Here is a 25,491-nt window from a genome sequence, read left to right as displayed (position 1 = left end):
CCAGAGACAAAAAAGCCAATATTAGCTTAGAAGAGCGGGAAAAAATTGTAGTCTGTGGTTGGAAGAAATTGTATAGAGACAAACAAATGCAGGCATCAATCAAAGATCAAAGGGTACGAAATAGTAAACGGAAATATTTAACAAAAAATTTGTACTTGATAAAAATATATAGTAAATATATATTTTTTAGAATCTTCGAATTCCTTCATCAATTACAAATAATAAAAAAATTTACAAATTATTAATGAGACCTATCAGTGATGCATCAAAATCTGTCTCAAACAAAACGAAGAAACGCTCAGAATCTTCGATTGCGGATCTCGTAACAATCTCACTTTCCAAAATAATGTCTAATACTCGATTTCGCACATCTACAAAGAACGAGAAGTTGCTTTTGCAAAAAATGATATAAAAAATACTAGCTTTACATGCAACATGAATGAAAAGAATATCAAAAAAGATGTAATTATGTTAAAAACAACCATAAAACAAGAAACTGGTAGTGTTTCTAAACGTAAAAGAATACCTAACAAACAAATAAATCGGACGATAAAATCGGACGAAAAATACTCGAATATAATTAACAATATCACTATGAAATCAACGACATCAAGACAAGAAAGTAAATTAAAATCTAAAACACAAACTGCTTCTAAAACGTCTATTTCCAAAAATATTGTAGGAAATATCGAATCGTCCCCAGTTTTAACACAAAATTTGCATAGCAAGACTCAATCAAAAGTAAAGAGCAAACCTAAGAAAAAAGTAATTGCGATCCAGTCTGAAATATTTAATACTGATAAGGCGTCGTCCGAGAATCCTTTTATAGTTGGAAATAACAATTTCGACCTGGCTGACATAATCGAAGCAAACTTGAAGAACATTCGAAATCCGCGAAGCATATTTGATTATGATTTCAGCTGCGTACAACAATCGAGCAGGACAAGGGACATTTTAGATATTAGAAACGAAATTCAGAATATCGATAAGTTGAAACAACTAAAACCTACCAAAAGCAATGTCACGAATAGCTTTTCCCCCAAAATGATTCCAGATGACAGAATTCTGGAGAAGTTTTCGGAGAAATCTAAACCGTTTAGTGAAGTATCCACTGAGTCCCTTATAAACGATAAACAGTCATTTTACTTTAATATACATATATCTGTATATGCATATAATAGAAGGGATTATTAAATTATTATATTTAAAGATTCTGAAATGCGGTAATGAAATTTATTTATCTTTATTTATCTTCAGCATTTTCTGAGTTTATCATTCTTTTGCAGATATATCGCAGGTAGTATATATAAAATAAAATAGAGCGTATTAATTTGCATTTGATGATATGTGTTTAGGTACAAGCTTTTCCCTAAAAATTATTTACATTGCATGATGTGTGTGATAACAATTAAGGCGTCGGAATGCACAAATTGCACGATTATATTTGTTGACATTTGCTATTAGAAAAAAAACTTCTGCTAAACACTTCTGCCTAATAATAAAGATTAAACTTGTTATTTATATATGTTTATAAGCCTCATTTACAAAATGCATCACAATTTTCAGAAATTGCTAAACTAGCGCAAAATTACGCATGTAACGCAATAAGACTTCTATGTGTGTTTACCAGGAAAGATGCAATATAAAGTAGTGGCTACTTATAATTCGTATTTCTGTTGTTATTAATTTCAGAGTAATAAAAACAGTAAATTTAATTATAAACAATGCTACAAACTTTAATCTTATGTTAAAACTAGTTTTTAACGCATCAAAGCTATTTATTACACTTTGTAATGACATAAAGTAATATAGAAAAAAGATTATAGATTTTTCGCTTAAAATGTGACAGTAGACTTTCTTAACAAAACATTTGTGTAAAATTTTCTTTGAGAATTTAATAAAATAAATTTTGGCGTGTATGTATCAAAAATTACCTATGTATATGTATGTATTGAATTACGTGCTTTTTACTATTAAGAACATTTCTTCTCAATATAATAAATTACACTCAACAAATCACTTTTTCAATCAAACTGTCAATAATACAGTTCCATTTTCGCCTTATTGTCATTTCTATTATATTCTTAACCCTCTATCATCGCTATGTAATTTTTAATATTTTATTTTAAAACTTAAAGTTATATTCTAAATCCCAATTTTCAAATTTTAACTTTTTATTTCTGTCAGCGTTATAAGTTTAATTCCTTAACGCAGTTTTGTAAAAATTTTTTTATATCAGAAACGTAAAATACAAAATACTTTTCACAATTTAAGGCGCGAAATTTGTGCAGTGTTTGCATTAGGAATTGACGTGTCCAGCGTCGAATATCGCGAAAAATTTGACAAATATCGATTTACATCAACGGTATTAACAAGATTGTTTTCATAATTGACTTCTCCGCTTTCTCGGCGCTCGAAGACAATTTGATTTTGTCGGAAATATTTTTAAGACGAAACATTGCAAAACGTTTCTTTAAAGTGATTTTCAAAAAATTGGTTCTATTTTTTCTCTCAAACTAAACTACCGCCATGGCTCGGTCTCATCGAACATTCGATCTATGTTATCTCGCAGCATTTTCTCTTGTTCTGAAAAATCGAAATATAAATATTTTCAGCATTTTAAACTTATTGTTAGAGTTTTTTAATTAGAAAAGTATTATAGTAGGGGAGCCCAATTCCTGGGATTTTGGGATTTACTCGAGCGCGACAGATTAACATATAGGGGGATACCTTGCACCCTGTTGAGTACCCCAACTATATATAAGCCCTTAATATAGGATCACGCGTCTAGGGCAGCCGATCAGAATAGTAAAAAAAAATCGATCGTTAGAAATACTCGAGCGCGTCAGATTAAGGTAAGGTGGGTTAATAACATGCTGAAAAGTGTGCATTTCAATAATCTGACGATTTGAGCGTGACGTAAGAGAGTGGGAGGGTCACAAACTTGCAAAAAAAAACGTCACCTTGACATTCTCGAGCGCGGTCGAATTTTTTTTATTTTGAAGGAAATAATTCAAGAATAATGGAAAAAATATAATCTGCCGATTTCCACAAGCCGAAGTAGCACAAATCGTCAGAAAAGTTTAGTGCGTGCAGCTGCAGTGAAGCATGTATTCCCCACTCCGCGCCTCTATTTCCCTTTCACTTTTTATCGATCTCTTACTTTGGTCTGTTCTTTACAGCTGAACTAGCTGCACTAGTTCAGAGTTCATCCTTTTCCTTCCAATGTGGTGTAAAAAAGGTAAACTCTGAACTAGTGCAGCCAGTTCAGCTGCAAAGAACAGACCTACTCTCTCGCACCGTCCCCACTCCCCACACTACTTTCCGTCGCCATGACGCCATCACACGCCAGCTGATCACACGCGTTCGTGGCATTATAAATTATATGTACAATGCTCTAGCTTGTTTGTTTGTGTTTTAATATTATAATATTTGTGTTTTGTGACTTTAATTCGTTTACTTTTTTCGTTTTACGACGATAATTCCACGGATGAAGATGAAGATTAAAAAAAAATATTTTTAAAGTTTTTTTTTATTTTACTATTTTTTTCTGCATATATTATAATTGAAAGAAATAGATTTTTTTATTTGCATTCTATTTTCCATGCATTTTATTTGTCACATTTAGTAATTAAAAAAAAAATTTTTTTTAATTTAAAAAATTTTTTTTTCAATTCGTCAGATTAAGAAAATCCCTCCAAATAATCGTCAGATTATGGGTCAGCACGACTAGGACATCAAGCTGAATCACCTGTATAATAATCTGACGCGCTCGAGTATTTCAAAATGGCGATTTTTTTTTGCATTATCAAGAAGCCGCCATGAGCTTGCGTCATGTCCGAATCGTCAGTCTTTTGAATGGGAGCTTCTTTCGGGTTCACTTAACATTCCCTCTGAATATCTGACGCGCTCGAATAATTTTTTTTTCCCGTTTTCAACCCTTCCGTACAGCCACCCTCACCATGCAAACCGGCAGATTAACATACCTCCAATATCAGAGACACGTGGGGCATATACACTATCTTTATCTGACGCGCTCGAGTATTTTCATGTGACTATTTTTTTTTACATTTTTGAAAACCTGTAGACGCTTCCCCCACCGGTGAAAGGGTGTACATTATATAACCTTTTTTTCTTTCTACCATCTAATCTTCAAAATCCAATAGGTTCCTACGACGCTCGAATCCCCATTTAGCCTTCTGGGCTCCCCTACTATTACGTCAATATTAATTAAATATGGATATATATAATCACCTTTAGTTAAATTCGCAATAATACATTGTTTCCGGAGAAACTCTGTGCATAAAGCTCGTGACAGGCCGAAAGCATGCATGTTACAAGTAAAAGTCCTAAAAGAAATCATTAAAAATTGTTATCGTTAAAATAAAAAAAAATTTATAAATGATTAATTATATTATAGATTTCATTTAATTGATTATGAAGTATTAATTATGGAGTATTTACCCTAACTGTCCGAAGACAATGTTTGCTTGAAACTTTCTATCTTCGGCAGCGAGACTTTCCTGATCTAAGGATTTCGGTCGAGGTGGTACCGGTCTTGACGCTCGCTCACATTGTACTGCGTCAAAAAAAGCAGCCGTCCAAAATCTCATGGACGTCCATATTGGTTGTACGCGTAAATGCGTGTACAGATATTCACGATAGGGCTCTAATCCAGGAACTTCCACTAAAATCACATAATGTACAATCTTAACCATAAGTACTCAGTGCATTAATATAAATAGTAGGTAAGCAGTAAAAATGAGCAAGAATCACGAATTAAAAGGTACATAATTTTTTAACAGTTTAATAGTAATCATGCATATGTCTTAGTGTTTATTATAATTCAGCTTAAAGATTATTATTGTGTCTCTTAAATATTTAATTAATAACATAATGGTATTATAAAAGATTATTATAATACGTGTTATATTAGTCATCAATGTTTAATATAATTTTTCTTTTTGCAATATTTCTGTATTATTCTAAAATTATCATCTCAACATTAATAATATAATTAATTTAATGTTTTTCAGGATTTTTACTTTGAATAGCTTCTTGTTACCTTCGTGATAGAAAGTGAAACACATATTCATGAGGCTTTTAGCGGGCGCAAAATCGTCCGCTTCGTGGCATTCAAATAGCGCGACTGCAAAATGCTGCGCCAAAGAATAAAATGAAGCTTCTGTGACACACGCACGTGCTCTTCTCGCGTTTACCACCCTGGAGAACCATATTCTTCCCGATTCTGTCTGCAAATTTATTATTACATTAAATCAAGTGTCAAAATAAATATATTCTTTTACTAATTATTCTTTTACTAATTATTCTTTTACTTTACATTATTCATAGAAGAGTTACATCTATTTTGCAATTTGTTTAATATTTTTATCCATTTTGTTATAAAAAGTAACTATAATGTTGCAATTAAAATGTTTTATAACATTTGATAAGTACCAAAACCATCTGCCCAAAATTAGCCTTTTGCTCTTGATCGATAGTATTAGGCGCGTCGAATAGTAAAGGTACAAAAGCTTTCATGAAGTCCGCGGCAGCTTCCTCCGATTGACTATCAGCCGATAAGCTCGAAGCCCAAGACTGAACGGAACCCGATGATCCTGAGCAACAATGTTATTAAACACGTTGCAGTACTTTTATTTATGGTATTGTTATATACACATTCTTATTTAGACAAAAACTTCAATTGGTAAACAGTTTAAAATTGTTTCTCAATAAGTGAATACATATACAAAAATTATAATCGATACCTGATCTTTGCCACATTCTGCGACCATCCATGTTGGAATCTAAACTAGTACTGGGTCCGTATCCATCTTGATCGCTCGTAGAATCACTACTGCACGGCATGTCTAAAATAGAAAAAATACCTTGTGCCAAATATACATATATCTGAGTGTAATCGTTAACATGATTGTAATTAATGTAAAGCAATGGTGCGTCACGGTCGACACCTAAACTTGCAGTCGAATCTAATCTAATGATTCGTCGGACAAAAATAAATGACAAAGAGATAACAGTTAACTAAACTATGCAACTAAAGTGTCCGTCACTATTACATAATTATATTCCGGTTGCATTAGTTCTGAATTAATATTAAGAATTTCCGCAATAAAATATGTAAATAAAAGAAACATAAATAGATAAACCCGAAATTAAAAAGCGTGTCTTATGATATACACTAAATTATATTTTAATTGAAGCAATATTTTTTTCCAGATTTATTAAAAAATATATATAAATATAATCAATAATCTTTAATTTTAATGCACTATTATAATATGAATTTTATGCAAATAAATATTTTATGCTAAGGATTACTTGCCTAGAGCTACTATTCATATCCCATCAACGAGACGTAAAATTACCGCAGTCACTTGTTGACTTGTGTCACTAAATGTTTCAAAGTAAAATAATCCACAGTATAGCGACGCACACTCGTAAGTGGTCAGTGTTATATATGATATCAATAGTTACATATTTACATCCGCGATATTACTTAACTGTCTACATATCCTTGCAATGTATCGCTCAATGTTGCGGAAATAACTGAGCATCCAGTAGACGATAAGTGTGACTATTTATCGCGAGACTGTTAGGTACTGCACGCAATGGAATTTTTCCAACCCACGTAGAACGGTTCTTCATTCAAACTATGAATAGTATGAATGCAATCGGAGTGTAATAGGCAGTTCGTGTGAAAGTATGCACACATATACACAGGTAACAACATTTTTACCAAAAGGATGCAATGTCTGGTAAGAAACTACAAGTATGACGACGTGTTCGAATATACAAGTGTCGAATTGTATTTTATATATAACACGTCCAAGAAAAGTGATTACATTGAAATAACAAAACAAAGTGTTTAATCGTATCTTCTCCAAAATTTATTTTAAATTTCTTTTAAAAGATACATAAAAGAAACCATGTGTGACTTTTAATTTAAATTTCATGATTTAATACAATTAAATTTAAACATATAATTAAAGGACCCCGGGCCCAGCCATAGGGAAAATGGATCCCGGTCAAACTGGTTGAAACTGTTGTACTTCATAATCTCCTGATCAAAAGTGTTAATGGGCACGAAGTCCGAAAACCATCTACTTTTCGAGTTATCAGACGTTGAACATGGTAAAAATGAGGATATTGGGGATATTCTATTTTAGAGTATCCACGGCAATAATTCTTTAGGGTCGCATTTTTATGTGTGTGTGTGTGTGTGTGTGTGTGTGTGTGTGTGTGTGTGTGTGTGTGTGTGTGTGTGTGTGTGTGTGTGTGTGTGTGTGTACACACGCAAGTACTGCGCCTGTACCACACGTTAGTATCCCACGAGTATTCGATAAGTACTAAAAGAGTACTGGAGGGCGTACTGAAGGGAGTACTGGGGGGAGTACTAGAGGGAGTACTGAGGGGAGTACTGGAGGGAGTACTGGAGGGAGTACACTAGAGGAAGTACTGAAGGGAGTACTGAATGAGTATTGGATGAGTACTGGGAAGGAGTACGGACGAAGTCAGTATGGTCGAATTTAGTAGTACTTTGAGTACTTATGTCTCCAGTACTTTTACCAATACTTTTTCCAGTATTAAAACCAGTACTACTTTTTTATAACGGACCCACACACACACACACACACACACACACACACACACACACACACACACACACACACACACACACACACATGCGTGACACACATAAAAATGCGACCCTAAAGAATTATTGCCGTGGATACTCTAAAATAGAATATCCCCAATATCCTCATTTTTACCATGTTCAACGTCTGATAACTCGAAAAGTAGATGGTTTTCGGACTTCGTGCCCATTAACACTTTTGATCAGGAGATTATGAAGTACAACATACTACAGTTTCAACCAGTTTGACCGGGATCCATTTTCCCTATGGCTGGGCCCGGGGTCCTTTTATACATATAATTAAATTTTGTGCAGTTCTAATTTTAAAGAAATATAAAGATGCAACAATTGCTAATCATAGTTCTCTTTCTGATATTAAAATTTTACTTGATGTGTTATATACATATGTATAATACAAATAATTTATCTCTCTTTTTTTAATATCCTCGTCGTTATTAAAATGTATAAATTTAAGATGCATTTATTTATTCTCGCCGTGTTTATTATTTATTCGTAAAAAAAATGATATTAGATAGAAATCCGGAATAATATAAGTAAACCCGGAATAAAATTTAAAAGCGTGTATATAATATACACATTAAAATTATATTTAAATCAAAAGAATATAATCTGTACGAAAATAAATGTTACAAAATTTAATTAAAAAGGATTTAAAAAGTCTTCTATTTTTTATTTATACATTGTATAACTTAAATATAACGCAAAAGAGACTAAAAAGCAAAGTAGGTTCTGATCCATTTAAATAGCTTGAAGCATCATGAAACGTTTAATTACGAAAATCAATACTTTCAGGTCAAACCACATGAAGCCTCATCGCAATCGACCCACGGATATTCGAACACCAGGTTACGCGAACATATCGATTGCACTAGTATTCGCTAATCACATCTAGCTGAGGAAGAGGGGTCAGAAACTCGAGCATAAGATGTCAATAGCTTCTAAATATCGAGACTTTGTTCGGATAATATATATTTTAAATGTTGATAATTAATTCCATTAGCTGTGCATATCAATATTTGGAAAAAATATATTAAATCGCAGCTGAACATAAAACATCGTTAATATTTTATCGCTATTAGAGACATAATAATCTTTTATGGAATAAACCTTTCTAAAAACTAATTTATATATTTTTATAAAATATAATAATTATTTGCGTTGTTCTTATTTTTTCCTCAATATATCAAAAACTTATATACAAATATATAGAATACTATTGCATTTTAATAGAGTGTCAAATAAAATATCAATTGGTACTTCACGTGTCCTAATGGTTTAGTTTATTGGTAAACATGTAAAAGTATCGATATTTTAAGCTGAAGCATCTCTACGTGTAGTACACTGAGAGGACACGCGGGTGAGATCACAGGGGCAGTCCACACTGACTGACTGTTACATTTACCTAAACGGAAAACAACCGTCTGATAGCGGGTCGGCGCTCTCGCTTCGTGAAAAGAAAGAAGAATACAGCATATTATTTCCATCCTAGTCTCGATAACTGCATGATCGCGACAACCGCGAGTGAGAGAGATATATGTAGCGATCATCGTCAAAGACGAGGAGCGTTCGACGTCTGCCGCGGATAATTGGAGACAAGAGTTAATCACCTGCTTTGTAATTCAATTTCTCATAAGGATCAGGTCCGGTCGCTTTGATGTCCTGTTCCTGAATGGGCTCTATACTTTCCTGGCTGTCGGGACTGATATCGTCCTGCTCAGCTCGATTCTCCTGTTTCTTGCTCGAGACTGATCTGGAGGACGCTATCTCCTCGTAGGTCATCCCAGGCGGGTACTTTCGCGTTCTGGAAAGATTGGCGCTTCCCTGTCGTTCCAATTTATGCCGCGCCATTGCCTCGTAATCTTCATAGGATAATCCCGCGCCAAACCTACGAATGAAATTGCGTGTCGCAGAGTGAATATTCATGAATAGCAAATATCACAATATTATCCTTAGCTGGCAAGGGTAAATTCATGCTGTAGTGCATACGACACGTTAATAGCTTGCTAATAGTTGCGCATACAATTAGAATTTACATTGTAAGAAAATTGTAGTACCTATACGGTTTTATATACATATATTATGTACTGGCTAGCAAATATTTATATGGCAAATTGTATAAAAAATAAAATTATAAAGCTACAACACAATGGAAAATATAAAGAAACTGTAATAAATCTAAAAAAATATGATAATCTTTAACATTTTTATATGTTTTGGATAATTTTTCTAAATATGCTATTTATGAAACGGGAAATATATCTATTTATAATGATAAATTTGAAGAAATATATAGATAATAATTATTCGCGTATATTTAATAATATGGAACTTCGTTTCAATCGCAATTAAAAAAATGTTAGTTTAGACAATAAAAATATTAGAATCCTACCTTAATTGTTGAATCACACTGTCATGTTTACAGTTTCAATATTGTGGTACCTATGCTCTCAACATACATGACATAATTATTATAAGGCATTCGGGATAATAAAACGCTTGCTTACCTCGGGAGCCTGAGTTTCCGTCGTCCTAATTGCTCCTCTAGCTTGATAACCTGTGGTGGTGCTTGCGGTGACAATGACGGCGAAGAAGGGGTTGTAGTCAGTTCGCTTTCCTCTAAGCTGCTGCTAAGAGCGGATCCTATTCTATTCCCTAGGCCCTGAAGGTACTCTCCGCTTCCTCCTAGAGCGGATCGCACAGACCTAAGAGCACCTCTAGTGCGTCCAATTAACGACACTCCTCCATTGGATGGCAAGGCAGTTGTAACGTCTACCATCTCCTGGAACATGCATTACATGCATTGAATCGCAATTAACCCGTGAAAGCCCATATCTTCAAGACTGCTACCGGCACAAAGAACTCTTGTATATCTATGGACAACAAGTTATTTGTAATAATCATCAATTAATATCTGAATTCATAATAGCATGCAAGAGATATAAATGTCAAAAAAGTAAAATTAAAAAATTAAAATGTTACGTACAACAGATGGCAAAGATTAATATGTGCTATGCGTATTTGGAAATACAAATACTTATCATATGTTTGCAATTTTAATTAAAGCAGCGAGTGTTTTGTGACGCAAATGGATTAAGTTCGAGACAACAACATAGAATTAATTAATATGTAGCCAAATACCATATATTAATATACAGCTTTTAAAGATTCGCAGTTTTTGCTTTTTCGAAAGTTTACGTGCGAAATATAAACTCTTGCTCTTACAAAAGTGCAAAAGCAGAAAACATAATGTAAGAATTGTTTTGATGAATAAAAATTATATTTTTACAAATTTTAATTTATATATCCAAAAAAGCAGTCTTCGCATCTCTGAAATCATAAATAGGTAAGTAAAATGGAAAAACATTTTATAAATTTAAAAACAAAAAGTAATAAAAATAAAACAGTAAAAATAGAGAACATACTTTTGTAGACTTTTTCAAAATTTTAAATTGTATCACGTTATTTTCTAACCACAAAGTTAACAATAAAATTTAATAACAATTAATTTATATCTTATGGGTTATGACAATAAGGAGAAATTCTAGCAATATCGGATCTTATTCGATACAACTTCGTTTGAATGTCGATCATGAAAGGGTCTCTAATTCGCTGAAGTAGTTTGCACCGGATTCCGATTACGCATTCCGCCGTTTCAGCAAAGCAATTTGCGAAACTCGCGAGACCTACCTCGTCGGCTGTAGGCTCAATATAGTCCCTGCGAAACGAATAAGGCTGAAAGTAATCTTAGATAAGAGACGTAAGCTTCATTTCCGATGTATATAGGCCACTGCGACCACCTACTCATCTATGCACACGTGTACGCTATGCGTAAAACGATAACGGTGAATCGTAGTAAAGAGAGTTGAAAGAAAGATACGTCGACTGGAAGTGATATTAAAATTTCGAAGCCACCGAAGTTGTTTGAAATCGTATTATTTTAACCATAATAAAAAAAATAGAAAATATTTAGGGTTCTCGAAAAAGTAAGAATAAATTACATATGTAAAAAGATAAATAGTAATTTGCATTGTGCGTACAATTTATTATCACAAATAGCTAATTAATGATGTGAAGCCTACTGTCATATAAAAAATCTTCACGTTATTAGTTACTTGCTCTGTACATAATTATCACTAATTACTTTAAGAATATTTTATCTTTGTTATACTAACTCTGTTACTGTAAATAAGTTAAAATATTATTATTTATTTATCGGCAAAATCATAGACGCCTATTAACTGTAAATTTCCATGAAAAATTATCTATTATTGCGGGTTTTAAAATAATACTACATTAGTAAGAATATGTAAGCTTATTGATTAAGCTTTCAGCGACGTAATCACAATAAATCTAAATGTGTTTGGCGCCCGTTCATCCAATATCATATTACGCTATGTCGCATATACGACCTTTTACATTCATGCTTTACACCAAAAAGTCGAACGTGCGACATGACACTAGGAAAGGGCATTCCATTTATATCGTGCTCCACTTTTTTACTGACAAAGAGACTTTAAAACGATTTATTTATTCTGAGAACTTCTGGAGTAAAGTGAATATATAGATTTATCATAACACTTTACAAACACACAATAATTTCTATTCAATGTTGCATAAAATAACATCTATCTTCAACTGTCAATGGAAAAAGGAATGATAAAATAAGTTGAACTAACAAAAATAAAGTCGCAAAAATCGTATATCAGAACGGTCGTCTCTTATTGACTGAATACATTAGACTGAACAAACTTTTATAATTGGCTTACCATACGTTGTGGTGACCGCAAAAGATATAAAATCAACACGGATATCCTTTATGGCAAGCTATCATTGACTACTGCATACGAATTTTTGGTAAGTCACTCTATTCCGACGCTTGCATTTATAAGAATTTTACTTTCATATTATAACATAATTCATCATTATATAACAATATATAATTACTCAAAGCAACGTACATAATGCGTTTAAAAATATATAATTTTACTTAATAACAATTTAATTTATATATTAATTGTAACGTGTATTAATATAATTAAGATTTTAATAAATAAATAACTAAATTATTGATCTTCAATGTGCTTTAAAAGAGCACAAAATTTCATTATTTTATTATTATTATCTTATTATTAATTTAATTATGTTAAAATTTAATTATCGAAGTATATAATACCAGAATTGGAAAGTTGCAATCAGTTCTAATTTCATCAAGAAATTCTGAAATCTATTTCTTTTTTTTTAACAATAAAAAATTATATAAGGTAGGTAATAAGTTTTGCAAAATGTAACCTACGAAAATGCATTAAACTTTCAAGAAATTTTTTTTTCAAATTTATACAAAAATACATGTGTTTACTTTTATTAATCAGCGTCTTTTTGAATCTCAACTATATATGTGAATATCTTTTATTTATATATTTATTACTGCAGTTAAGACATTCCGTTACAAAAATTCTCAATTGGTCGACATTAAGATAAAATAAAAAAAGTAATAAACTACATTTTTTTAAACGAAAATAATTGTAATAAGAAATAATGAAGAATCACGGGATTTTGTTGATACAAAACCGCAAATATAACTCTTTTCACAGTGTCTAAAGATAGATCATCGATTGGCGTCCACATGTTTACGGCAAGTTCGACGCCGCAAGAATTTCCGTTTAATGTGGGTGATGCGAAACCGAAAGCACGTAATATCTACTGGGTATTCTATGTCAAAGATATATCTCAACATTTAAAATATAGTTTATAGTCAAACGTAATCAAACTTGAGAGAAGAGCATAAATCAATAATCAAAAAATTCATCAATTTTAACAAAAAATGATTAATGTAAAATAAATATAATTCAAAATATTAAGTTTACATAAACTATTAAAAATATATCTTAATGTAAATTAAATATTTTCTTTAGAGCATCAATTCTTTTTAAGGAAATATATATTCAGTAGTAAATAATAAAATAAATAATAGAAAATAAAAGCAAAGTTACTTATATTTAAGAGTGGAACTAAAGCATCTCATAAATACTTTATTAATTTAAATCATTTACTTATTTTTAATTTCAATAATAAAATAAATAATATTGCGTTTACTAGTAAGGTCCGGCCACTATTGACGATGATACATAGAAGATATTTCTCTGATTATATCAGAATAAAACTAGAAGCATATCAACACGTACTGAGAGATATAAAACTTTATATCAGTAACATAAAATTTGTATGTGTGATAAAAGGAAAATATTATAAGGAGCAACGACCGGCATGCACAAACAGCAGATGGCAAACAAATATCAATAAGAAATTTATTATATTAGACAAGCGGATCATGGACGGGAGTGGACGATATCGGACAGCACGTGAACGATTGTATTTCACAGTGGAACCACAACTGCAATGCAGCGTTATCTATATTATGCAGTTCCGCGCTATGCGGGACATACCGACATACGGACATTCTTAAGTATTACAATTACAAGAGAAAAAGAGAGAGGAAGAGAGAACAAAATATTCTTTGGTGTATTCGTGAACGTGGCGTATTGTGGCAGCGACAAATCGAAATTACGAATATTATATAGTATATAGATACAAGTGCGGCAAAATACAATTTGTCACAGGAGAATGTCTTGACAAATGCGTCGAGTCGAAGTAGCGTGACCTAACAGAACTGCATTCGAACAGAACAGACGACGACGGTTTTGTTTCTGGCGAGTGACACATTATTAACGCAAAATATGATGTAATATATTCCGCATACAAAACTAACGTTACAAAAATGTTCAAACAAGAAACATTCGTAATAAATGTTGCAATACTAAATTTGCGTATCAGTGCTACGTGATCGCATTTGTTAAAACGTAAGCTAGAATTTGCATTACTTTGAAATATTTTAAATGCAATTTCATGATAATTTCTTAATTCTTTCGGCTCTTAAAAAATGTGTTTCAACATTCTGCATATTAATCTGTATATGTTTGCATTACTCCATAACTACATACAAGTGTGAAAATAAATCTGTGTAATTGTTATAAAAAAGAACTTTTAACATATATTTCTTTCTAAAGGAACATTACGTTAACATTCAACAGGTTATTACAGTGTTAGTAATTAACAACTGTTGCTAGATTACAGACGCTAATCTACACATTAAATTGACAAATGCTTGCATATTTAAAATTGTCAAATAATTATAATGCCAAACAACCATTATTTTCACTCATAAAATATTATTACAATGTTATAGCAATCGAGTAGTAAAAAAATTTTTTTAATTGGGAAACACATTAAAAACACAAATGTTTTTTATTAAATAGATTTTCAACGTGTAACACGTTATCGACTCTGTTATCGAAACACAGTTTAGTATATAGGTGATTTGCACATTTGCACATTTCTGCAATTGCAAGCATATCAAGTATATTAACAAAACAAAAACATTTCTTAATTTATTATATGTAAAGCTTTTGATATTTTGTAAAGTCTTTGATTTAAGAATTTATGATATTAGTTAAAAATACCCAAAATAATTTACAATACATAAAATGAAAAAATCATAAAACAGTTGCTTAAGCGTTAATTAAAATTTAAAACATACGATATCTTATTATCACATTAACCGTTCTTGTACAATAAAATTGAGAAACATATACAGACCAAAAGTTTTGAATACATACACACATTCGAGAAAAAATAAGTAGCAAAAGTATAAGATATTATTAAATAACTAAACTTAACATTCAATGAAAGAATTATTACAGTCCTAAATTTTTATAAATGTTTCGCGCAAAAAATTGAAAATAAGATAACATTAAGTGAAAAATGTTAAAAGACAGTAATGGGCAATTTTCAAGTGACACGAGCACAGTTGTTAAAACAAACAACACTCTATTATTCTATAAATTGCGTTTTATCGATTAAAGTAAACAGTATCCTGATGGTAGATTCCACAAACTCATAGATCCCCTTTAAAAAAATTGTTATAAGAAACAATATAACCGGGGGGGGGGGAGTAAATAAGTCAATGTATCTGTTGGAGCATATTGTGAATTAATAAATCGAATTTGGATATATTCTTTGAGTTAAATACCGTGCAGGTATGAAGCTCGGGATCAAAAACGATCACTGTCACCCTCGCCGAATGTTCGTACAAACACGTGCAACACTGCTCTTGACATACTACTATGGACTTGCACTATCGCGAGCTTTGCAGCTACCTCGGGGCCCATTGGCACGTAACGTTGCATTACCCCTCCAGTATACGATCGGATTAATAAAGGCGCATGCGTTTATCGCGATCAATACAACGTCTCGATTTACCGGCACGTTGATTAATTCTGGTCGTGAAGAAAAACGCCACCGTATGCATACTGACAGTCGATACCATGCCAACTAACAATAAATTATCCGCGACAAAATAATTCAATATCTACTCTAAATCGAATTAGATGAGCATAATCGGATGTGAGTTAATAAAATAAACGTATTACTGTTAGTTCAAAAAGTCTTATCATGTAAATAAAATAATTATTAAATTTTTTTTATATTTAACTGTCTAAAATTTAACTCTGACTGAATATGCAAAATAATTAAATAATGCAAATATTACCAGAACGATTTCATACCTAAGTTTTTTATATTTACATAATTCGAAATAAGTATCTAATATATTAATAACTCCAGAAACAGAACAGTGGCAGTGATGCAAAACAAAGTTTCAGATGTCCGCAACATTAATATGCAGCAAAATTTTATAATACATACAAATTACAAGTAATTAGATAAAAATTACAATTATAGGTACTTAAATGTACCAAAAATTCTTAATTATTCTTCTAATAAATATGGCCATACTCAACTAAGTTTGTTTTATTTGTTTCTTTTTATTGCAAGAAAGATTACAATTCACAAGTGTAATTAAAAACATTTGTAAGAAAAGTTAGATATACTTCGGAAATAATATATTTATACAGTAATATATACTACAGCAGCTTTCGCAAGTAGAGATATCTTCTTCACGTCGACTAGTTCCCTACACAAAAGAACACAAACGTAATTTATTACATTGTTATTAATTATTATATTAAATCTATATATAATATAAAATTCTCTTTCAATCATAAAATAATATAATATTAGTAATTACTTTGAAAAGTCTAAAAGCAAATTTTTTACGAAAATTGTTTAAACAATTGCATTTTTTACAACATATGTCTTATATGTACACAACCAATTAATTAAAATACAAAAATTTATTTTTATTATTAACAATATCTAAATGTTTCTGTAATTAGATCTTTCATAAAATGTAATTAAAAAAATTAATAATTTCACCAAGAAATTATGAAGAAAATTACAACTGATGTTGACAGAACGCTTATAAAAAAAATCATAATCATTATATGAAAAGTTATACTATTATTTACTTATTTATATGTAAACATCGCAAACAATATCAAAAAATACATAAATCATACCCAGCTTTCACTTTAGAACCCAAACTAGCAACTTGGACTTTTAAATTCGAAGGAAGACCTTCTTGTGACAGATCGACAACTTGAGATTCATCGTCGCTGAAGTTAATCAGAAGCACCACGACGCGGCAACCATTGTTTCGAATTACACACAGAACAGTGTCATTGTTTGTCGTGATCGATTTATAATTTCCTTCGGTAAGAGCCGGCTCCGTACGGTGCAAGAGGGCTAAGGTCTTATAAATCTTGTAGTGTGATTCCTTGGCTTCCATCTGCTTCGCCAGATTCAACTGCTTGTAATTCTGATTTACCGGAAGCCACGTCGACTTTGCCGTGCTAAAACCTGCGTAACAAGAAATAATTAAATAGCAAAGTATATTAGAAATTAAAGTATATTATCCATTCTACTAAACACACTAAAGAGACACAAATGATCATCCTTTACCTGCATTCTTCGTCGCGTCCCATTGGAATGGCGTGCGTTCAGGATCTCGGGTCACACTCAGGTATTGCGCTTGACCCGCGAGGCATGCCTGAGGATCTTTCGTGTCTTCCCAGGATATATCCCTTTTGTCCACCATGCCGATTTCATCACCGTTATACGTCACTGCCAAACCCGGTAAGATCATAGATAACATGGTCATTTGATCCGATCTGTCAGGAAAACGAGAGGCAATACGCGGATTATCGTGATTACCCAACTGAAAAAAATTGTATTACAATACATTTTAACTTTCCTTATGAAATGAAATAAGTAACTGATTTTTTATTTTTATGTAGTGCGAGACAGGCATTCTGTTACAGATTAATCAGCAATTTCAAAAATCTTTATATAAATCCTTATACAGTTAAAAGAAATTAAGGTAATTGTGTAGATGGAGGAGGTCACCTTGGATGACCTTGATTTTTAAGTATGTTGTCAAGGTCACCCTCCTGAGTGACCTTCAGAAGGTTTCAGGCCGCTCTCGTTGTTTATTGAAAAGTTATTAATAAAAAAAATTTGAGAAATGTAGCAGTTATTTTGAATATTAAAAGGCATAAATGACTAATATATATGTCGAAATAGCACATGCATGAACAAAGAAAAGTTATTTAAAGCAGTGAATCGTAAATATATTGAAATCTTTTTGCTTTAATAATACAATATACATTGCCATTATGCAATTAAATGTTTAAAGCAGGTAATAGTTTATATTTTTGGATAGTTCCCCTGCGGAAGGCTCCACTATTGTTGAACTAGACACATAGTGTGCCTTAGTACATGCGTGGGCTTTCCACGCGTGGAAAGTTATAAACCCATGTGGTGTTTTCTGTGAAATTATTATACGATGTTCATAGAACAACAATTATAGACCTCGTTTTGAGCCGAAAGCAACGATTCGCTGCTTTAATGAATATGCTTATTAATGAACGTGCAATTGTATGATTGTTAATAACTTTTCAATAAACAACGAGCGCGGGCTGAAACCTTCTGAAGGTCACTCAGGAGGGTAACTTTGACAACATACTTGAAAATCAAGGTCATCCAAAGTGACCTCCTCCATCTACACAATTACCGAAATCAATTATAATAACTTGGATTCTTTTTATTAAAGTTCTAAAATGATATTTTCCAACTGTAGTACGAATTTAAATAAAAATTGTTCTTAATGCTTTGTAAGTACGACTAATTTTTCATATTGTTATGAAAGAGTATACGTTCCTTTAAAAATGTAATATATGTAAATACATATGATGTATTCAGTTTTACAAAAAAAATAAGACAAACCTCAAAAATCACAATTTACATCAATAAATTTAGACTAACAAACATTTTACTGAATTTTATAAAGAAAAAGCGCAATTTGTTTGTAATGTTTGTAATGTTTTTATCATCATAATAATAATTTCATATAAATACGTACCACCCAATTAGCGACTTCACCTCTTGGCATTGAATTCATCCAAGAATCCATTTCTCGTTTAAAATTTTGCGCGGACGATTTTGAGTTCAAATTTCTAATAAACTTAAAGTTAAAAGGCAGCAAGTTGTAATCATAATATTGTATAGTGTGCTCCAAAGTGGTGTACGCCTCCATCACTACCATCTGAATCAAAAGAGAAACGTACGTTACGTATTGCATCATGCACGAAGATCAAGGAAGCACGATATGGATGGATTTAATATAAGAAAACAGAAAATCAATTCATGTACCTTCTGATCCTGATTATGTTTAGCAGCATACAAATCTACGAATTTTCGCCACTCTCCAAACAGCTTGTAAGTTTCGATTAAATCCATAGTATAAATATGATTCAAATACGTATAATCTCGTGGTGTGGCACCTTCCACAAAACTTCTAGGTTCATCCCGTAACTTTAAGTCTTCATAAATAAATGCGGAGGAATCAATGCGGAATCCGTCTATACCCAAATCCAGCCAAAATATCAAAACTTTCTATAACCAATCAAAAATATGATCAAAAATTTTAAGAATAAGCTTATTTTATAAATAAGTATAATAAAAATGTAAATTTAGTTTTGTAATTAAATTCTTTATTAGAATATTTGCATATATATAATATATTATACCTTTCTAATTATAATATTTAATAGTAGGGTTATGTGGGGTGATGTGCAACACTTTCACGCGTTGCTCGGAAAACATATCCAAAAATCAAATTCTTGAATATATCATGGCTGTATAATGTAGAGGAAGGAAAATACTAAAATTCTGCGTGATTAGATTTTCAAAATTTTAAATTTTTCCTAAAAATTTTTCGAGTTTTCAAAAACGTCTGTTTTAGCATTTTCAAATTTTCTTGGGGTGATGTGCAACACAGGTAAAATTAAGGTAAAAAATGCATGAATATCGACATCAATCGACTTAAATGTTAAATTTGGGCTTCTTAAATACAAATTAATCGAAATCTGGTAAACAAAAAATTTCACTGTGTTGTAATCGACCTGAAAAAAAAATCATTTTTTATTTGATTTCTTATTTATGTATCGCTTAAAAATTAATATAATGAAAGGAAAAACGCAAAAAACTTTATTTTTTATCATCTGAATCGCAGTTGTCACAAGTAAAATAGTTGCGACCTTGCATGTCGACACATTTCACATCATGTTGCACATCACCCCAAACACGCTATTTTGCGCGGACTGGCGTGACACCAACACAATGTAAGAAAATCACAAAATCGCTTTGGATTATCAAAAGTACTTGAAAAACTAACAATATAAAAATATTTACCTATAAGATGACTAAAACCAATTCATGAAATCACTATGAATGTGAAAAGCAAAAATTACATTCAACTCGAGAAATTTAACTCGCTTTTCGTACAGCAAACCAGGGTGCGTGCTATCTCGCGAGTTATTTATCTAAAACAAGGTACTGTCAACACAAACAGATGGCAGTATGCGGTTCTGTCAAATGTCGACATGCAGACCAGGAATAGGAAATGTTGCACATCACCCCATGTTGCACATCACCCCACACAACCCTATATTGTGCACCAAGGAGAGAAAGCAGCGTTTTTCAGACTCGTGTGAAGTTTGCCGCCCTTGCCTTCGGCTCGGGCGGCAAATCACACGAGTCTGAAAAAGCTTTCGACCCGAGGTGCACACGATATTTTTCACAACACTTTTACGGAAAGTTCGACTTCCATGCCTAGAGAGGGGCGAGAGTGGCCATTTCACGCCAGGGTTTACTTTCCTCCCTAGGGAAGAAAATTGATACTTTCCACCCGGTATAGCGGGCGGAAAGTAACCACTTTCCGCCCTAGGGAGGAAAGTGGTTACTTTCCGCCCGCTATGCCGCCCTGGCGTGAAATTGGCCACTTTTACCCCTCTCTACAGGCATGGAAAGTCGAACTTTCCGTGGAGGTGTTGTGAAAATAAATTTAATTTCCAGTTTAATTTACTATTACAAATTTATTACATTATTCGAGAAATATATGCCTTAAATTTAAAAAAAATTATAATTCAGAATACATAATAAATTTAGCAATTAAGAAATATATTATACGTACAAAAATAAAGGCCAACAAATTTTTATAATAATAATAAATTATGTAATTATTTACTTTACTATGTTTGCATAGAGAGGGTCCCGATTGCCTACAAATCGATTGCCTACAGTGTCGTTTGCCAACATCTCATTTGCCGACACTTCGTTTGTGCACAAAAATTATTGCCTACAAGTCGATTGCCTACCCTGGCGAAAATGAGAAGTTTCATAAACGTTTTTTTGATGTTTACGTGAGCGTTTGCGGAAGTTCGTTGAGAGTTTAGAAACGGTCAGTAGAGAGTTCGTAGAGCGGAAATTGCAACGCTGCAGCGTTTGAAAGGCGTTTGTATATAGCGTTTTTGAGAGTTTGCACAGCGTTTACATGACGTATGACGTTTGCTGAGAGTTCTTTAAAACATTTAGAGATCCTCTGTTAAGCGTTTAGGCTGCGTTCGGAAACGTCACCCGGGTACACACGGGTATACTCCCTTCTCCTAACTCGCTGAGATAGAAAGAGAAGGGAGTATACTCGTGTGCACTCGGGTGACGTTTTCGAACGCAGCCCTGATAAGTCGAAAGCGTTTGCTTTCATCATTGAAAACTGCGTGCAGCCTCTATTGAGCTTAACGGGCGTTTACTCTTGTCGTTAGAAGAAACGGCGTAAAGAGCGTTAAATGTTAAAATCTGCTTTTCGCCTCGCAGGGGGTCTGCTTATATACGCGGCTGGATGTATTTTAAATGCGAGAAAGATACGCCGCCTAGCGGCATTGTTAGAAGAACGTTTGCTGAACGGAGGGAAAACGCTTGTGTTACGGAGTCGGGAAAAGCGTTTCTTGGGCGTCTCCAAGCCGTTTGCGTTAACGCCTTACAAATCGTTTACTGCGCCTCTACAATTCACCATCGGAAGAGCGTTTGCTGAACGGATTGAAAACGCTTGTCTTACGGCGTTGGGAAAAGCGTTTGAAAAATCTAACAGCAAACTCTCTGCACGCAGCGTTTACTGAGCGTTCTCTGAAAAGCGTTGCCTCAGCATTTCAGAACTTTCATGAAACGTTATATACAGCGTTTTATAAGCGTTCTGAAAGCGTTCAAAATCCAACGGCGTTGTGTAAGCGTTCTTATAAAGTTTGAAAGCGTATAAACTCTCAAAAAACCCTCATTGAACGGTTGTCAACGCTTTATAAAGCTTCTTAATTTTCGCCAGGGTAGGCAATCGATTTGTAGGCAATTGGGACACTCCCGTTTGCATATAGTGAGAAAAAACAGCGATCACAAACAGCGCGTCAAAGTTCATATTAAGTATTTATATTAACATAAATTGTAATAAATTTAATTATATTAGTAATGTCAGTAAGATATATAAATACGATGTATTCAAGATATAAATTATTATCTAATCGTAACCCAGGTAGCACATATTAGTTTCATATACGTTTTTTGAACGTATACATATAGTTATTTCATAACCGTAAAGAACCATTAAGAAACGTTTGAAGAAAAATGTTTTTGAAACCATGATTTAAGAAACGTATTTTTTACGTTTCTACAGTTAACAAAAATACCTATTTGTTAAATTTTTCCTTTCAAAATTATAATTTGCTTTATCTATATATATAATAGCTTTAATGCTTTAATAGCCTTTTTTGAAACATTTAAATTTATATTGCACTAATTATTGCACAAAATAAATCATTTTATCCATGCACATATATCCACTTATTCACTTAAATTAATTTTGTCCTACCGGTCTTAATCTATTTGTCATCGGACAAATCTGAGCTTAGAAAACTTCCAACAGTTGCAAAATAAACGTTCTGCTGAACGTGGCCATTGAAAGAACATTTATACGTGTGTTCCGTTTTGAAGAACTTTCTGAACTGGTGCCATCAGTAATGCAATTAAGTTAGAGTGAGACAAGTATATTTTGTTTCACTTTAACTTATATTGCACGAATGTGCATCAGTTCAGGAATTTCTTCGAAAAAGAATAGACGTCATAGATGGTATATGCATAAAGCTTCTAGAACATTCTCACGCATGTCTCAAAGACGTCATAAACACGTTCAAAAGACGTGAAAAGTAGGAATTTTAAATGTCTTTATCTAAAATGTCTTTATCATTAAAATAAAACGTTTCTATAATAGTTTTTTAAACGTTATTTTATCGGAAAAGAAACGTTCCATCGAACGTTTTTCGAATGGACATATTTACTCATGAGAAACGTTTCTAGAAATCGGTTATAAAACGTTTCGGAGAAAAACACTCATAAAACATTTCTGAAACGTGTATGTACTACCTGGAAAGCGTCTTGTGTTATAAAAATTTTCCAAGTCTATAACATATGACAACATCTTAGAGAAAATTAAAATTCTTCTTGTTACTTACTTTCATCTCTAATCTTACTGCAAGGTTACGGAAATTTAAGTCAGGTTGTCTATACTCGAACTGATGAAGATACCATTGTTTTTGTGATTCGACATAAGTCCACGCGGAATCACTAAATACGCTGATCCAATTGTTGGGCGGTGTTATGCCGTCTCCATTTCGACCACGTGCCCACACATAATAGTTCTTATACTTCTTGTGACCTTGTAGAGCCTTTTGGAACCATATATGCTTGTCAGATGTATGATTCGGCACAAGATCAAGAACCACCTGTAAGAATGATATTATAAAGTGGCTCTGAAGTTGCAGTGAAAAATAAAAAGTAACGTGTTTTCTGAAATAATAACATAAAGAGAAGTAAGTTTATACATCTTTGACTTATTGTTATATATAATCATAATATAAGAAATTTATTTATAATTGTGCACGATATTGGCAAGACGTCTCACTTTTAAACCGAGTGCCTTAGCGCGCGCTAGAAGAACTTTGAAGTCTTCTAATGAACCGAAGGTCGGATCAATGTTTTTAAAATCGGATATGTCATATCCGAAATCGATCATGGGACTTGGGTATATGGGCGACAACCAGATCGCATTGATGCCAGTGTCCACGATATAGTCCAACTTTGAAATTATCCCTGACAATGTAAAATAACACATCTAAATATCGCCGACATTACGTACCTATTTTTGACTACATTTGCCTCAAAATTTTTGAAGAACAACAGTTTTCAGATTAACTGTATAAAATTATGTAACAATTAATTGAGTGTAACTTGTAATATTATATTATATAACAATTCATTGTTATTTTATTATATAGGACATAATCACAAAGGGCTGTTGGCATACACTTACCTTTCAAGTCGCCTATTCCATCAGCATCCGAGTCATACAAACTTCTCGGATAAACCTGATAGAAGACGGTGTTATTCCACCATGACTTATTAAGAATCTTATTATTCTTATGGTTAGCGAAGGAGCCGCTCGCAAAGAGCAAAAGAGTACACAAGTGCGTTGTCCACGACATAATGCCGTTTGTGCTTGTCAAGTCTCAAAATTGTTTATATATATCAGTGATCTATCAGTCCAATTATCGATTATGCTTAACAAAGATTACGCTATCTCAACGTTGCATTCGAAAAGAAATAAATAAAAATGAAAACTGTTATAGTACTGTAACGATCACAGCATGAAATTTTTCCATCGTGATAATTAATAACATGACAAATAGCTAATGTATCTTTGACAAATTGCAAAATTAATAACCATAGACTTATAAGTCAACCGCGTACGGTGTATTTTTTCGATACGTTTATCGCGTACAAACTAATACATACATTAGAAAATGCACTACATATGATATAATAATTAATGCCAGATTGATAATTTGCATCGAATTAGCACAAAACATATGTCTGTTAACGTATATGTTAATGACATTATTGTTTGAGTCACCCGGAAATAACATGAGAATAACAAATTGTGTTGAGCACGACACATTCTCACGCGTTTCACTTTACTACGAATATATACGTTGCACTTACCTATACGCCAAGTAACAGGAAATATGTCAAAAGTTTCGAAGTGCGCTAATTGCATAATTCTTCAATTTTGTTAGTTAACATCCACCTAGGAACCAACCTAGAAAAATTACGAGACATTGTTTATAAAAAAAATATATATATAAACGTTTAGTATAATAAATTATTTTAAAAAGTACGTTTATCCATATTAATTAATCTTTTATTATTTCTATTTATAATTTTTATAAGATAATATATAGCAATTATTTTTTAAAATATTGTTGACAGAAGCGATAAATATTATAAATTATAAAACACATAAAACATTTTCATATGTTTCAAGAAATTGATATAAACAAACCGGACACAGGATATCGTTGAATATTTCTTTCTTTGGCCAAATTTTTGTTCATTTTTTTTTTACGAATTCTTAATATTAAAAT

At 32.4% G+C, this 25,491-nt stretch overlaps 2 protein-coding genes across 4 annotated transcripts; both read right to left on the bottom strand.

Moving 5' to 3' along the window:
* Positions 1-1,227: 1,227 nt before the first annotated feature.
* LOC139782998 (uncharacterized protein KIAA0513-like) lies at positions 1,228-15,915 on the bottom strand. Of its 3 annotated transcripts, none has more exons than XM_071722113.1 (10): positions 15,762-15,915; positions 10,180-10,454; positions 9,283-9,560; positions 9,078-9,119; positions 5,769-5,870; positions 5,458-5,618; positions 5,066-5,252; positions 4,465-4,687; positions 4,255-4,349; positions 1,228-2,586 (listed from the first exon to the last, which is right to left on the bottom strand). In XM_071722113.1, the coding sequence occupies exons 2-10, from the start codon at positions 10,449-10,451 to the stop codon at positions 2,522-2,524; spliced, it is 1,425 nt and encodes a 474-aa protein (XP_071578214.1). In that variant the 5' UTR covers positions 10,452-10,454; positions 15,762-15,915; the 3' UTR covers positions 1,228-2,521. The 3 variants fall into 3 exon arrangements, with proteins under 3 accessions (XP_071578214.1, XP_071578215.1, XP_071578216.1); XM_071722114.1 differs by lacking the exon at positions 15,762-15,915 and adding an exon at positions 11,363-11,604; XM_071722115.1 differs by lacking the exon at positions 9,078-9,119.
* Positions 15,916-16,534: 619 nt separating this feature from the next.
* LOC139783001 (maltase 1-like) lies at positions 16,535-24,575 on the bottom strand. The gene is made up of 8 exons (XM_071722119.1): positions 24,381-24,575; positions 23,973-24,160; positions 23,524-23,793; positions 19,340-19,582; positions 19,050-19,232; positions 17,591-17,846; positions 17,149-17,488; positions 16,535-16,703 (listed from the first exon to the last, which is right to left on the bottom strand). Exons 1-8 carry the CDS (start codon positions 24,550-24,552, stop codon positions 16,637-16,639), a joined length of 1,719 nt encoding a protein of 572 aa, XP_071578220.1. The 5' UTR covers positions 24,553-24,575; the 3' UTR covers positions 16,535-16,636.
* Positions 24,576-25,491: the final 916 nt, after the last annotated feature.

This window comes from Temnothorax nylanderi, unplaced genomic scaffold (assembly GCF_030848795.1).
Source record: "Temnothorax nylanderi isolate EJ_2023f unplaced genomic scaffold, tnyl_v1.0 TNYL_tig0460_pilon, whole genome shotgun sequence".
In the NCBI taxonomy this organism is placed as follows: domain Eukaryota; kingdom Metazoa; phylum Arthropoda; class Insecta; order Hymenoptera; family Formicidae; genus Temnothorax; species Temnothorax nylanderi.
Note: the sequence above shows the minus strand (reverse complement) of the source record. Positions and strands in the feature narration are given on the sequence as shown.